The sequence below is a fragment of the Trachurus japonicus genome, chromosome 8, assembly GCF_045865225.1.
Source record: "Trachurus japonicus isolate A0001 chromosome 8, Traja_1.0".
Classification (NCBI taxonomy): Eukaryota; Metazoa; Chordata; class Actinopteri; order Carangiformes; family Carangidae; genus Trachurus; species Trachurus japonicus.
Genome location: NC_140914.1, coordinates 6,870,137 through 6,887,025, shown reverse-complemented (window position 1 = coordinate 6,887,025; position 16,889 = coordinate 6,870,137). Strand labels below are relative to the sequence as shown.

At 44.4% G+C, this 16,889-nt stretch overlaps 1 protein-coding gene across 3 annotated transcripts in view; it reads right to left on the bottom strand.

Annotated features, from left to right (window-relative positions):
• cacnb1 (calcium channel, voltage-dependent, beta 1 subunit) overlaps positions 1 to 16,889 on the bottom strand; it is a 40,454-nt gene that overhangs the window by 17,511 nt on the left and 6,054 nt on the right. For 2 of the 3 annotated variants that reach the window (XM_085783498.1, XM_085783497.1), the window contains exons 2-4: positions 14,560 to 14,646; positions 848 to 967; positions 576 to 698 (exon numbers count right to left, since the gene is read on the bottom strand). In XM_085783498.1, the coding sequence (XP_085639624.1) occupies positions 576 to 698; positions 848 to 967; positions 14,560 to 14,646 (330 nt within the window). Of the gene's footprint in view, positions 1 to 575; positions 699 to 847; positions 968 to 8,638; positions 8,980 to 14,559; positions 14,647 to 16,889 lie in introns of those variants that run through there. The other variant, XM_085783496.1, reaches the window with a different exon arrangement.

Genomic DNA, 16,889 nt, shown 5'->3' with positions numbered 1-16,889 from the left:
ACCAGAGCGTTTTGGAGTTGTTGGATTGTGTATTTGATGAGTTTGATGAGGGAAACCAAGAAATCCCATGAGCCTCCGTAGTGTAGCTCTGAGCAGCTCACGGCTCTGCTCCGCCGTTCTGAAAATAGCTTGCACCGACAATTAAAGGTAACAAACCTACTGCTAAAACTATAGGGATTATGGCAATGGGCCAATTTGGCAAAATGTTGAACTATCCCTTTAAGTTATTATGGAGCAAGAGTTTCATTTGTGTATGTTTAAACTTAAACACAATTAAGAAAATTAGCAGCTTGTATGAATCTTTTAAACTTTTTTCTTCCACATATGGATGATTTAATTCTCCCTGCACTGCTCTAACTCCCACTCGAGGCCTCGATACGGTTCAGACAGAAGGAGAAGGTGCTGCAGGTTTCAAGAAAATGTGATCCCTCACCGGCTTCCCACCCACAGCCGCCGCTAGTGGTTTGAGCTCTTTGCCTCGGTTTGTTTGTTTGTTTTTCCATATGTCCAAAACGTACTGTACTGTACAGAAAGTACTTTTGAGTGTGTGTGTTTGACTTAATTAAGTTTCAAACCTCTTTGATGTGCAAGAAGTCTTTGGCTTCGAAGGATATGGCCATGCCCTGCACAGGAACGTCATCACTGGGGCCGGGGTTGTAACCGACGTTTGTCCGCACAGCAAACGCCACTGGTTTGGTCTGGGGGAGAGAAACAGGGTATTAGTGAGCAGATGGCGACAGGACAGACAACACCGAGTTCAGCGTCCCACCTGACACCGATGCTGAAGAGGATTAGCGGGGACAAAAACAATAAGATGGTGGAGATTACACAACAACGTTTCCCTGACCTTTGCTTTCTCGAGTGTGGCGAGCGCCTGTCTGTCGGCCTCCTTCCTCAGAGCCTCGGGATCCTCCTCCAGGGACACGTCCGAGTCCGACGGTCGGCTGGTGTAGGAGTCTGCAGAGCCCTGAAACGCACATTGAGATTATATTAAAAAAGGTGAGGAGGAGAAGAGAGGAGCAGCGCATGAGTCAACTGTTAAAGGGATAGTTCAACAACATTTTGGCAAATTGCCATAATCTGTATAGTCATAGCAGTAGGTGCGTTACCATTATTTGCCGGTGCAAGCTATTTTTAGATCGGCGGAGCAGAGCCGTGAGCTGCTCAGAGCTACGCTACGGAGGCTCATGGGATTTCTTGGTTTCCTTCATCAAACTCATCAAATACACAATCCAACAACTCCAAAACGCTCTGGTGGACAAGTTGTGACCTGCACATTCACCACGCTATGAGATAATAACGGAACATTATGAGAAAGAGTTGTTTTTGAGGTAAATTCATGCAAAACCGCTGATGCGCGTTGCCTTCAGGGGCAGTTTTTCAGCAAGCAGTCTCTGCATTTCCCTCTAAAACAACTCTGTCTGGTAACGTTGTGTTATTATCTCATAGCGTGGTGAATGTGCAGGTCACATCTTGTCCACGAGAGCGTTTTGGAGTTGTTGGATTGTGTATTTGATGAGTTTAATGAGGGAAACCAAGAAATCCCATTAGCCTCCGTAGCGTAGCTCTGAGCAGCTCGCGGCTCTGCTCCGCCGCTAAAAACAGCTTGCACCGACAAATAAAGGTAACAAACCTCCTGCTGTGACTATAGGGATTATGGCAATGGGCCAATTTGCCAAAATGTTGAACTATCCCTTTAAACAGTGGAGTGGACCTCCTGAAACCCAACGGTGACCTCACACTGGGTGTCTGCTGCCTGAATTAAAAAACTCATCTCCAGTTATCCCTGATGATGCTGTTTCAAATTCACTTGACTTGAATGAAGGACAGAGGTTGCGTCTCTGCCTTTGCAATTTGTCCGCGGTCAAAATGTCAAGACTCGTCTCCAGAAGCGTAACCTACATAAACACAAAAGAAGAGGAGGGGTGGGGTGGGGGGGCTCGGCCTTCATTGCTTGCATGAAAGCTGACTCTGTGTAATTGGAGGTGGGTTATAGGAGGATGCATAACAACACAGGTCAACATTTCCAGCGCGGCGGCTTCGTCGAGGCCGCGGTGTTAAATCTTCCTGCACAGGTATAGAGCAGCAGCAGCAGTGGCAGAGTCACCGTGTGTGTGTGTGTGTGTGTGGGTGTGTCAAGTAGAGACAGAAAGAGCTGCAGAGAAAGAAATAAAAAAAATGGCCTGAGGACTGTTTATAATATTAGTGGGGATATAAATTTCTCATGAAGTGGCTACAGTTTCCAACACATCCACCACTCATGCACGGAAACTTGACTCTCTCCTGCTGACCCTCATCCAGACACCCATACCACAATAAAAACCCGAGCCTCCTGCGAGCCCGCGGCGCCGGCCCACTGTACTCGTTCAGTATATGGCGCTACAGTGAGTGAGTGAGTGAGGCAGCCTGAACTTCTGAAGTGTTTGAGTGTTCAATTTATATAACAATCCCACTTGTTCTCTTCTCACTGTTTTTTTTTTTTTTTTTTTTGAGCTGACAGGCTGCCTGGCTCTTTGTAGGAGGTGCTGACAAGAATGCGGACAGCTGAATGTGCCAGGCAGAAGAAGTGAGTCACTAGGTGTGGGCTTTTAAAATAGAGGTGAGAATGCGCAAAGATGACATAGACCATATGTAATGATGATGATGATGATGATGATGATGAGGAAAAACCTGAACATGTGTAATCAAACAATACACTCGACAAACATCTCTGGACTGGAGCCCAGGAGCGGCAGACATCGATTTCAACTGATATCACAGCAATACACTGTTTTATTCCTTTGTGTGGGGAATATAAATATGTGTTATATCATGTGTTAAAATTACAAATTAAAAGTTTCAAATCACATATTATATTACATATTACAGATATTACATGCAGCTACTAAAAACCATGAAAGACAGAAAAGCTATAAAAACCTTGGAATATTATACATTATTACAAACAATTAAATGATGTGCTAATACCCCTATATATGTATGTATATACTGTATATTTGTTTGTTTCTTGTCTGTTTATTGTATGAATGTATATATGTTTATGTGTAGTAATAAAAAAAAGTTTCAAATTACATTACTTTACTATGATAAAAGGACAAAAACAGAAGTCAGCTGTTTTCAAGATTAGAGGAAAGTTCAGTTCCTGTGAACAGATCCAGGATCCATGTTGTCTGTATTATTATTAGTACTTTCAGCTCGAATTGTTGTGTTTTTTTTTAATGCTAATATTTGGTTGTTGTTCCAGGAGCTTGTGGCCTTGTCGTTATGAATGGGAGCTCCACTGATTTTTTTACACATCAAAGTGTGTTTGCCCTTAGCTTCTACTGCATATGTGAAAATAATCCGTATGAGGATGTTTGTGGCTGCAAAGGAAGATGAACAATATCTCACAAACCTGAGGGCAGGTTAGGAATGAAGCGACAAGAATGAAAATTAATATATATACAGTATATATGTATTAGGAAAATTTTTTAAAAAGGTGAGGTTTCTGGTATCTGCTTAAAGGCGATGGCTCCATGCTGCAGTATCAAACACATCTGAATGAGTGACCACACTGCCTGTGGTGGAGGTGAATTGTGGGTAACAAAGGTGCCAGGGTTTGACGAGGATAATATCTCTGGTTCTGTTGAATTTTTTTTTTCCTATTTTTAATCTTCTCCTAAGTCCATTGTGAGTCTTTAACGGTGTTATACGAGCGCAACGCTAAATAGGTGGAGTATTTTTCAAGTAAGGACATTTGATCCTCGGCCCTAAGATGAAAATAAATCTTAAGCTCAGCTGGGAGTCGAGGAGTAAGAATATCATCCAAGTTCGATTCTGGTCAGAGACCTTTACTGTGGATCACCCCCCCCCCCACCCCCAGCCCCCCTTATCTTTCTCTCTCTCTTCATGTTTCCTTTCTGTGTTGAACAAAGACTAAAATGCCACCAAGGTTGTTCTCTCTGAAACAAAAAAGTGAAAGTAAATCAAAAGGTGTTGTCCTCAAAAACACCTGATTTGACCTGAAGCTCTAAATTTGCCCAGGGGGGGTGGGGGGTGGGAGGAGGAGGGGGAATCCTGGCCATGTGCGACACGGCGAAGCATCTGTGCGGTTGTCGTGTGTTTGCACGTGCACTGATGTGTGGTTAATGCTCCTCTGCGCCCTTTGATCGCCGCCCATGCGTCTCTCTGTATGATGTGAAATGAAACGACACGACACGACACAACACAACGCAACACAAATGTTGATTCTGGCTCTGCCACCTGTCGTATCGAGGCGCTCTGTGACTTGGCAACGGCCCGAGCGCCAGAACCGTAGACACTCCCTGTTGTTGCCAAGGCGACGGCTTTGCTATTCCTCCTCGCATCCTCAGGCATTCAACCAAACCAAAACCACCCGACACTTCCTGTTTGAATTCACACTCCCCGACGCTCGCAGAGTCGCAGCAGCGGTGCGTTCACATCCCACTCTGGTGAGAGGAACGATCCTGTGAGTGACTGAGTGAGTGACATGCAGCATCTAACGAGGACAGTAACAGTAACAACCGCCTCCTCTTACCGGCTCTGAGTCATCCTCTGAACCGTACAGGTGCATCCCAACATCGAGCACAGACTAAGCAAAGGTGCACAAACCCTGACGAGTGGAGGAGAAGGGGGGCAGAAGAGGGGACCCACAGAGAAAAAAAGCAAAAAAAAACAAAAAACAAAAAAGCAAAAAAGCAAAAAATGACGCCTGAAACAACTGCAACAGGTCGGTGATGCAGCAGAATACAGTGTGAGAGAGAGAGAGTGGGAGGGAGAGGAGATGACTATGTGTGTGTGTGTGTATCTATGTGTGTGTGGACAAACACTTGTGTCTCTGAGTCACTCTTACAGTTGATGCACGTCACACACACACGACCAGACAAAAAAAAAAAAAGAAGAAGAGGAAAAAGAGGCAGGGTGGGAGAGAGGAGACTGAGATGGATAGACGGATACATGTGCACAGACACAAAAGTCAATAGCTCATAAAAAAAGGTTAATGTGGACGAGGACGAGGGGGGGGGGGGACAGAATAGAAACGGATCGATAACCTCTCTGCACCTGCAACCGCCACCGAGCGACTGACCGGATACTTTTACTCCACCTTTTTCATTTCCAACACTCTCCTTCCTCCCTTCCTTCCTCTCCTCCTCTCCTCTCCTTTGCTCTCATGTCAATGGGTTGTGTCTCTAATTTAGCTGCTTGCTTCACTTCACATACAGCTCCTGTTCAAAATAGCTACAGGCCACCTGATGGCGGAGCCGCCTTCCTATTGGCGCTGCCAGACTAGAGACCCCAGCAGTGTCATAGTAACCATCTCTGCAGCTTTTTTTTTTTTTTTTTTTTTACAGAGCTGCATCAGGAGGGGAGACCGTCAGAAAGGGGAGACATGGTGATCATCATCAATAGTAAATAAAATACCCGGAAGGGAAATCAGCGATGGGGAAATTGCATAAAAGCTTTTCAACAGGTGTATTTTCTCACGCTGTGTGTGTGTATGTGTGTGTATAACACCTGAGAGGCCACACTCTGGTGCATACAGTGCAGATTTTCAGATCTCAAACTAAAACTTGTTCACATTTAGTTGTTAAAATCCAAAACCAACACAAAAAAAGAGCAGAGAAACACGAGAACGGTGCACAAAAAGGTGCTTCTCAGTAATTATCGTGGAAATTGACCGACCGCCTTTCTCCTCCATTCTCAGCCGAGCGGCTGCCAACGTGATGAATTTACACCTCCTTAGTGTTGATATTGAACAAATGGAGGTGAAAAAAAAGATAGAGAGAGAGAGAGAGAGGGAAGGGGGGGGGGTATTGGATAAGAAGCGAGGGCGGGACGGCAAAAGACAAGTGCTTTGAATAATGAGGCTTGAAAAGAGTCGCCCTGCAGCAAGGGAATCAGTTAACAGGGTTTCTTCTGATGCAAGGGCAGCTCTGTAAACGGTTCCAAGAAAAAAAGGGGAAGCCAGAAAAAGAGGAGGCGATAAAGTTAATCTGCCTTTGAGATCTACATAGAGCGTTATAAAGCGTGTGTGCATATTGATTTTGGCATTAATATCCTAACTGCTTTACCGCTCATTTGTCCTTTTGAGCTTCTTCTTCTTGTTTTAGGAAACACGAGGAACGACCGTCGTCTCCCTGGTGTCACGCGACGGAGCAGAAATCTAACATCTTAATCTGTTTCTGCCATAAACAGCAGGAACGCTGCGCCGGCTTCTGTCAGACTTCACAATATATGACTAAGAGGTGATTACCATCTGAGAGCTAACACATGCTGCCAACCCCTGCCCTGATAATTAAACAAGATAAAAATATCATCCCACTTATCAGCTCAAAGGATGTGAAAATGGAAAAAAAAAAAGCTGAAAAGAAAAGGAGGTTAAAATATCCTCCTCTTCCTATTTGCTTTATTATCTCCGAGCCTCCTCGGGCTTCAGTCGTCAAACATTTGAGAGGAGAACAAGAACGAAAACATCTCATCTCAGACGGCTGAGAGCCAACAGGAATGTATTAGTAGCCGAGCCTCAGCTCCACTGTACATTCAGCTCACATCCAGACTGAGACCAGCTCGCTGAAGACAGGTAGACGGAGGGAAAGAAAGAAGCAGAAGCAGAAGGAGAAGGAGAAGTAGTAGTGGTGGCAGATGTACAAACTGAGGCTTCACCAGAGACACGTTTCCTGTCTAGAGCTCAAGGCCCAGTGGCTGTAAATGGTCCATAGTCCTATTCTCTCTGTCACAGCAGCGTCATGGCAACCAGCTGGACGGTGTGTGTGTGTGTGTGTGTGTGTGTGGAGATGACCAGAAAGATGAGTCATGGACTGAACTCATCAGAAATCCCCATTTTGACGAGCAAACAAAGAGGAAATCCAACACCAAGTGCAAGTTTCTTTGTTTAAAAACAAGTTAAAAATATTATTTAAAGGTTCAGTGAACAATACGATGTGTTTATGAAAACCTTCTTGTTGCATCAGTAATTAAATGTTGCTGTAATAAAAATAAAATGAAGAGGTTATGATTTACTGTATAATAAATCTAACGTCTGGTCAAAGATTAATATAGCAGCTATTTTAAACTGCATGTACTGTAGAGGTGAAACGATTAGTTGATCAACATAAAATTATATCTATGCTTAAAATTCTGCTTAAAAATGAATTAAAAGATCAATAATTAGCAAAGATTTGTGGTTTTAGCTTCTTAAATGTGAGTTTTTGTTCGTTTTCTTCGTCTCTTCATGAGCGTCCCTGCTTACTGTTTCGGCTCTGATCCGTCTCTTCGGGCTCTGAGACGTCGTAATGAACATGTTTCTTACATTTTAGAGGCTAAATAATCAATCAATTTGTGGAAATAACTGATAGTAGGAGCCCTTCATAAAGTGATCGAGTTAATGACACAATTACATCACCGCTTGCGGAAATAATTAGTCTTTACAGAGATACCGAACAAGCTAGTTAGTTAATCATCAACTATTATAATAATTGATTCTTCAGGTCATTTATCAGGTTAAAACACCAAACCAGCTGCTTCTACAAGGCTTCAAAATGTGATTAACCACTGTTTTCTCCATTATAAATGTGTTGAAGAGTGAACCTGAGGTCAACGCTTTGAGCTCTGGGACAACTGTGATGAGTTTTTCCCTCTTTCATTTTTGATTAATTCATTACTGGATAATAAAAGTACTTGTTAACTGCAGCCTTAATTATTATCATCATCATAATACAGTTGGAAAATGATAATACTGGATTATGGTTCAGCCTTGGAAACACTGCAACAGAGAATACGTGTATTCTTTTGACCAATCAAAAGTGTGGCATATTCTCTTCAATCAAAATTTCCAGAGTTATTGGGCTTTTTTATTTTGCTGTCCATCCAAAAAAGCACCGTGAAACCAAGGCAAAGTGCAGTATCTGCAAAGAAGAGTACTGTACTCCCTTCATTTACTCTATAATTTACTTCCATTGGAGTAAAACCAAGGCAAAGTGCCATATCTGCACCAAAACCAAGGCAAAAGTGCAGTATCTGTAGCTAATACCAAGCCAAAGTGCAGTATCTGACTGCCATAAAACGGTCAACATTGGTCAGAAAGACAAACTACAAAATACATTTAATTCAGTCCACCTTTATCTAATCAATTATAGACTTGGTAGTTATTCATAATTTGATGCTTAAACCTGACAATGAAAAACACAAAAAGCTGCCTTTGTAGGGCAGTTATTGATCTGTATTTTTTAAAAAGTTTACAGACAAAAAGGTCCAGTCGAGGCCCGTGACAGAGGGAAAGACGCCCCCCCTGAAATGGCCACAGTGCTGGGCAGCAGTGCAACAACCCGGTGGGACTGGACTGGAGGTCTAATTAAAAACACAGCGCCTTCCCAGCAGCTGCGGCCCCCCGGCCCAAAATGGAATCGCACAGTGTTCAGTTATATAGAGACGAGACGGAGGAGAGAGACGAGGACCCGACGGGAGAAACGGCGCTGCTATCAGGGCTCGTTGGATTTCTCCTACTGTCACATCTCAGAGGGGAAAAAGTGTCGGCCGAGCTGTCAAAACTCACTCCACACACACACACACACACAGACACACACTCTGACAAACACACAAACTGCACAGCTTGTAGTTTTATCCAGATCCGTCTTCTTACCATGACGGGCCGTTGAATCCTCTCGGTCCTCTCCATAACCTCGTTTGCCACGCTCGCCACACCACGGCAAACCAACCAGGGGGGGCAACACCGCCGGAGTCCACACACAGAGTTACGTCTATATGTGTGTGTGTGTGTGTCTGTCTATGTGTGTCTGTGTCTGGCAACTAGTGTGTGACAAGTGCACAAGTGTACATGTGTGTGTTTGTGAGTGTACTCTATGTGTGTGTGTGTGTGTGTGTGTGTGTGTGTGTGATAGGACAGGAAGCCAGAAAAGAGTGGCCGTATGTGTGAAACTAGGAGAGCGCTCTCTTAACCTCCAACCCCTTCACTCACACACACACACACACACACACACACACGCCCACAACCCAGAGGAACGTGAACCCTGTGTAGAGGAAGGGAGCTGGAGCTGGGGAGGGGGCAGGGCGGGAGGGGGGCAGGGGGAGGGGGTCGGGTTGCAGGACTTGTGCTACATTTGCAAACTGGGGAAATATATTTAGCCCCTCAGCCGGGGCAGAAACAGGGACGTGAACAAACCGAGACCCAGAAGGAGGCTTGGTATGCAGCCGTCAGCCATTCAGTGCCCCCACTGACGTGAGAGAGCGCTGGGGCAGTGCCCAGGGAAACCCCCTCCCCTCTTTCCCTCCCTCTCCGGTCTCTACCTCATTCCTCTCGGCCTCTGTCCTGATCTCATTCTTCCCAGCCCCTCTCTCTCTCTCTCTGTCTCTCTTTGTTTCCCAGATATCGGAGTATCAGGGTGTCAGACGGGGGGATTAATATGGATATGAGGCGAGGCATTCAGAGCAACAGCAGCGATCGAGGCCGTGACACTTAAAGTGCAACCACACATAGAAACAAGACAGACAAACAACAGTAACACAATCAGTGCCGACGTCCAGTTATTCAACAATCAGTAATATGAGTATGTGATAAGTGCAGGTGCATCGATGACTAGCAGGGTAAAATATGAGAGTATATGTATAAAAATATAAAAAGTAATCTCTCTCTCAAAGTGATTTCTTTTGGAAATCAAGACATGGATATGAGACACTGTTCAAAAAGCCTTTAAGGTGGGGGTCTAAACGGTTAGAGGAGGGGTCAGGGTCCATTTTGTCCACTAGAGGGCGACCTCTGACACAACGACGGGGGCTTCTCCACCCGCCTCAGACCTGACCACCACCACCACCACCACCACCACCACCTCTTTCTCTGGTGTTAGCAGCTGATGACATGACGGTCAGCTGTGAGAGGGGAAATAAAGGAGCTGCTAACAGACGCACCACCACCACCACCAGGCGCCTTCCTCCTCCTCCTCCTCCTCCTCCTCCTCCTCCTCCTCCTCCTCCTCCTCCTCCTCCTCCTCCTCCTCCTCCTCCTCCTCCTCCTCCTCCTGCAGCCGCTGGGACTCTGCTGGTATTCATATGTCAGCGCTGACAGGAGGAGCTGCTCTCCCTGCAGCGTCCGAGCTCTCGCAACCTTTCACACAAGACGACTGAGTCAAATAACAATATTTGCTCTGGATGAAAAAAAAAAAAAAAAAAAAAAATTGATGGATCTTCACCAGTCACTGTTCTGGCAGCAACTCTGGTCTCTGCAAGAGAGACAGGGTTTTCAGTTTGTTTAAGTTTCTCATCCCCTTGTAAATTAAACATTGACCTGACGTCTATTAAACCTGATTGTTTTGAAGTCGTTTTAAGCCGTTTTTAGACAGATCACATCACGTCGAGATGTGCAGCAGGCTGGATACGAGCCAGGCGCTTGTTGTTGTTGTTTCACAGATGCAATTTGCGAGCGCTGTTTCCATTGCAGATGTAAAACGACTGCAGGGTGTTGTTTCACTAATGATTGCAGTTCATAAATGGATCGCAAGTGTGGTCCAGTATTATTCAAACACAGAAAGAAAAAAAAAAAAAAAGCCAACAGACCTTGCTGATGATGACGGCTGGCACCTGAACCTCAAGGCCACAGAGGCATCAACCCAGAAACTATTTCAACCTGCACTGAGAGAATTTTATTTAGGTTTAAACTGATCAAACCGATTTTATATCTGCTGTTCCCTGAATCCCAATTCAGATGCTCTGTCATCCTCATTTTTGATTTAGTACATCAAATTGAGACAAATTTCATCAAGACTCTTCAATGTGCCAAAAAAAATTACATTTTACATGCTTAAAGGGACAGTTCAACATTTTGTCAAACTGGCCCATTGCCATAATCCCTATAGTCTTATAGCAGCAGGTTCGTTACCTTTAATTATTGGTGCAAGCTATTTTTAGAAAGGCGGAGCAGAGCCGTGAGCTGCTCAGAGCTACGCTACGGAGGCTAATGGGATTTCTTGGTTTCCCTCATCAAACTCATCAAATACACAATCCAACAACTCCAAAACGCTCTCGAAGGCCCTGAAGGTCCCTGAAGGCAACACGCATCAGCGGTTTTACATGAATTTACCTCTAAAACAACTCCGTCTCGCAACGTTCTGTTATTATCTCATAGCATGGTGAATTTGAAATCCCATTCACCTCCGTAGTGTAGCTCTGAGCAGCTCGCGGCTCTGCTCCGCCGTTCTAAAAATAGCTAGCACAGACAATTAAAGCTAACAACCCTACTGGTATGACTATAGGGATTATGGCAATGGACCAATTTGCCAAAATGTTGAACTATCCCTTTAAATAAGGAACTCTTATCAAATCTTAGCAGCATGTGACAAAGCCCTATTTTCCAGGAAATGGTGGTTCATTACATTTAGTGGACAACTGAAAAGCTGCAGCACAGTCTAATTAATGGCAGCCAAGCAAAAACTGTGCAGTTTGTCCTTGTTAGCAGCAAATAAATTGTTGATTACAGGACATTAGGGAGGAATGGAAGTTGAAATCAATGCTGCATGTTTAATATTAAGCTCTGCTACACTATTCTAAACTCATCCACTTTTTTGCTGGTGATGTGCTGCAGAGAAAATGTCACATCTGGTAAAATAAATTTGGGCGACAACAACAACAACAACAACAACAGCCACAACAGGCAGCGTCTGCAGGCCGGAGGAAGTTGTTGACTATCAGCTCTGATCTCTGAGAGTCTGGAGCGTCTCATTTGCAGAGCAGCAGCAGCTTCAGCCTTCATGGTGTAATGATCGTCTTCGTTGTCATGTGATCATAACAAACCTTATGATTTGGTGTAATGTTATAATGTTGTGTATGAGTTTGTGTGTTATTTCCTGGCAGCAAACGACATAATAATTCCAATTAGGTAAATGTGAATTTTGAAGTAAATTAGTTTTTTTTCTTCCCCCACTGACGACATCATCATCACCATCATCATCATCAGCAGCAGCAGCAGCAGACATGTTGCCTGCAAGCAGACAGTCTCTGCTGGTCTTCACACACACCTGAGGATGGTGTGTGTGTGTGTGTGTGTGTGTGTGTGTTTTTGTTGAACTCGACACGCAAACCGACACTGAACAAACATGTAGGCTGCACCCACACACACACACACACACACACACACACAGGGCGCACACACAAACCCATCTAAACATCCTCTCCTTCGTCTCTCCATCCCACTGTGCCTGCACACAGAGGGAGATTCAGTAGCCCGGTTGCCATGGAAACCATGCCGAGTGTACCAGCAGCCAGCTCCACCGTCGTTGGCTGATTGTGGCTCTCGTGTATTTGTGCTGCTCTCTCTCTCTGTGTGTGTGTGTGTGTGTGTGTGTGTGTGTGGTGAGAGCGTGTGCTCCTGCGTAGGTGTGTGTGAGACTGTAAAGCCTATACAGGGCTTCGCTTTGAGTTGTTCAAGGAGAAGGCTAAAACAGGCTGTATGCACAAAACCTATAGGGCGCCTGCCTGTGTGATCTCTCTTTCTGCAATTAATGACTTTTTTTTTCACACAATCTCAACACGGTTTCAGGAATTGTCTTCATCTCTAGTAACACTAACACACACTTCATACATGTCTGAGCTGCTAAATTAATTTCAGTGCGGTTTGAAATCACGGCTCCTTCCGCCGCTTACGGCTTAATGAGTGAAATGCTTTGCGTCCGCATGAGACTGGGGAAGGATATTTATCTCAGGAAGTCCTAAATAATAATCCCTACTATGGGTAATGAGTTCCTCATCAAGTGTTAAGTGCCTACAAATCCTGTCCTGAACCCGCCGGCCTCGGTGCACGTGGTCCTTCAGCAGAGTTAACGAAGGACGCGGCGGCCGCCGGCGGAGGGAAGGGAAGTGGTGACGTCACGTGTGAGCCGGCGTGGATGCAGCTAACCTTTAGAAACCACGGGAGGGTGCAGCTCCCCGCGTTCACCGACCGCGACGACGGGGATATTTATTTTATTTTTTTCTCCTGCTCCTGAAGCAACACCGACACTGAACAGGTAAATGTCATTCAGCACGGGGCAAATCATTTCCTCTCACAAATGAAGAGGTCAGACGGAAAAAAGGGGGGGGGACTCATTTAGCCGCGACACTGTGTGCCTTTGAGAAATGTCATGTCCAGACAAGGACTGCTCAGCGGGTCGCAATCGGCGAGACCTTAAACCCCGCCCCCTAAACTCCCCGAGGAGAGGAAATGTTCTTGTCTGGAGGAGGAAGAGGAGGAGGAGGAGGAGGAGGAGAGCCATTTTGAACCATCCAAACAAGACGACTGACGGGCTTTACTGGCTCTTTCTGACAGAGCCAATCAATGCAGAGCAGAGCGGAGCAGAGCAGAGCAGGGTGGGGTCGGGGTCAGGGGAGTCTTACACCTGGGGACTGATAATCACTACCGGAGCCCCGGAGGTTCAGCTCCACCGCTGTCACAATAAAGCTGTGGAGCTGAGAGAGACGCTGGGAGGGAGACACCGGTGATGTTATCAAAGTCATTTCAGTGTGAGAGAGACAGTGCAGCGAGCATGTGTGTGTGTGTGTGTGTGTGTGTGTGTGTGTGTGTGTGTGTGTGTGTGTGGACTACACACAGGTGAAGAGAGAAATATAAAATACAGGGTTTTCATTTAGAGGGATTGGAGGAGAGAAATCCCAGACTTTCATATCAGTAATTTTTATAATAACTTAGGAAAATGTGATTTAACAAGGCGTTTGTAGGAGTGTACAGTGTGGTCATCATATGAATCACCAATGAATTTTGAATTGATGATTGATAAATTAATTCCTATTCTAGTTATTATACTGACATCATACACAGAAATCATTATAATGTATAATGTTACTCTAAGCATGTTTATTGTTTAATTATTATATAAACTTAATTGTAGGATTGTTACTTTAACTATTAACTGTTAGAGATCCTATAGGTTAATCTAAATGACTTTGTTTGGTTTGGTTTGAGAATTCAGTAACATTTATTAGGAAACTTTGAGAAAGTGCTTATTGGAATTTATTTGATACTAATGCATGTCTTTAGTTTGTGTATATCTTTAAGGTTATCATTATCAACCTATTCTGCTGTGTCCCATTCTATCCAAACCATCTTCAAGAAAATCAAATATCAAAGAGTGAGCAGATTTGAATCGTCCTTTGCATCCATCAATTGATCAAGCAGTTCTCAAGTTTGGGCAGAGTGTGGTCAGTCACAAAAACACACAGAACTTGACAATTAAAAAATGGGTAATTATTGTCTATTGTTGTGATATCAAATATTAAGATTGTCTACACCTGCTAAGACTTTTTTTCCTTCATGTGCGCAAATCATAAACACTGGGAATTAAAGAAAAAAAAATCAATTTAACGGTGCACGGAGATAAAAACTAATTTCTGGGATGCAAATGTTGCAGAGGAGCCAAGAACTCTTAAATATTAAATGTCTTCACTTTGACTCTATTAAACTTTGACATGACTCTTCATTAAAAACGATGAGAAGGAAAGGCGAGGCCGAGTCTAGCGCCTGGATTAGCGGTCTGAGGGAAGGATTAAAGTGTGAAACGTTACCTGTCGGACAAAGCTGTTGGAGGTGGTGTCAGAGGAGGTGCTTCCATCCGAGCGCTTAAACCGGCTCTTCCTCTTGGCGTACTTTCCCTGAGGTTGGAGAGCGGGGTTGAAGAGGACGAGGAGGATTTGGAAGGAAAAGACAGAAGAAGAGAGAAAACACACAAAAAAGTTTAATTGTGTTGCTGCTCCATAATAACTTAAAGGGATAGTTCAACATTTTGGCAAATTGGTCCATTGCCAGAATCCTTAAAGTCTTAGGAGTAGGTTCATTGACTTTAATTGTCGGTGCAAGCTGTTTTTAGAACGGCGGAGCAGAGCCGTGAGCAGCTCAGAGACACGCTACGGAGGCTAATGGGATTTCTTGGTTTCCCTCATCAAACTCATCAAATACACAATCCAACAACTCCAAAACGCTCTGGTGGACAAGTTGTGACCTGCACATTCACCACGCTATGAGATAATAACAGAACGTTACCAGACAGAGTTGTTTTAGAGGTAAATACAGAGACTGCTTGATGAAAAACTGTCCCTGAAGGCAACACACATGAGCAGTTTTGCATGAATTTACCTCTAAAACAACTCTGTCTCTTAACATTGCGTTATTATCTCATAGCGTGGTGAATGTGCAGGTCACAACTTGTCCACCAGAGCGTTTTGGAATTGTTGGATTGTGTATTTGATGAGTTTGATGAGGGAAACCAAGAAATCTCATGAGCCTCCGTAGCGTAGCTCTGAGCAGCTCGTGGCTCTTCTCCGCCGTTCTAAAAATAGCTTGCACCGACAATTAAAGGTAACGAACCTACTGCTATGACTATAGGGATTATGGCAATGGGCCAGTTTGCCAAAATGTCGAACTATCCCTTTAAGCTAACATATCTCTCATAAAACCTTGTTTCTGCAGAGCATGACAGACATTAACATTTGACACAGCGTTTGTTAAAAGCCAGTGAATACGATCAGCCCAGTCAGACAGAGCCAGAGATAAAGCAGCAGACCGCAGAGGAAGCCGACCAGAGCAGAAGAAGAAGAAGACGTGTCTCGTGTGTCCATGAACCGTCTTCATTACTTGTCATTTTTCATGTTCTGATGCAAACTGGGACCTTGTAATCTGATTGGCAGACCCCTGGCAAATGGCCCTATCCGGGTTGGGCAGAGGCCACACATTGCATTATGAGCCCACTCTGCCCACATCGCCATGGTTACGCAATGCCGACTAATCACATTTGTCGGCAATCAGGAGACGGGGCTGTGTTTGTTTCTGCAGTGTGTTCAAAAAGAGAGAACGGCTGGGTGAAGAAAAGACACACAGCAGTGTAACATACAGAATATTCACGTATTATACCACATTTTCAGGACGTAAGCAACAACACAACATGTACCTGTGTGTTCAGGTACATGTGTGTGAGCAGTGACCGGGGGTATAGCTCAGTGGTAGAGCATTTGACTTAGGGCTGCAGCTATCGAATATTTTAGTAATCGAGTACTCTACTGAAAATTACATCGATTAATCGAGTAATCGGATAAAACGTATTTTTGCTTGGTTAAAGAGCAATTATGAATACACAAGAGAAAATAACATATTTCACTCAATAATGAATGACCAATTGGTTTCCTTTTGTAGAATCAACTGTTTTTATTTCTTAAATTCACAAGCAAGTATTTTCTGGTCTTGAAACATTACTAAAGAGGCGACTGCTGCTAACATAAATAAAAATAAATAAAACACAAATAAAAATAAATTAAATTAAATTACTTTCAAGATATCAAAAATAAATAAAATTAAATTACTTTCAAGATATCAAAAATGTTTTCTGTGGAGATGCTGCAACATGGAAGACGTGCTGCTGTGGTATGCAAGGGCCGTGTTACAACTAGAGTGCCTATAGAGAGATATTTTCTGTCTTTTTGTCGCCTTTTTCTCCCTCAGTCAAACACCCACGTCCGCCCCCCCGTTAAGGTTTCTACCTAATCAACGGTCTCACCGCAACAGATGGTTCACGTCATGATAACTTTATTTTGGCCATTCAAACTTCCACAGTCCATAGTCCTTTTCTTTGTTTGATATTTCAAGAGACTTTGGTTAAGTAGCCTAACCATGGATAGCTCCTAGGCAGGATTGTTCTGCTGTGTTGTCGCCACTCGCCACCGTCCCCCCGTCATCGCGGCCATCGCCTCGCCGCCGCCGCCGCCCCCCTCCCCATCTCCGCCGTCATCCGCGGCGAACGGCCGCGCGGGGGGGGGGGGCGTGCACGGTTACGTTCATAGGTTACGTTACGGCGCACGTTGTGCCACATTGAAAGTCCGTGCGGCCGCTTGAACTACAATTAAAT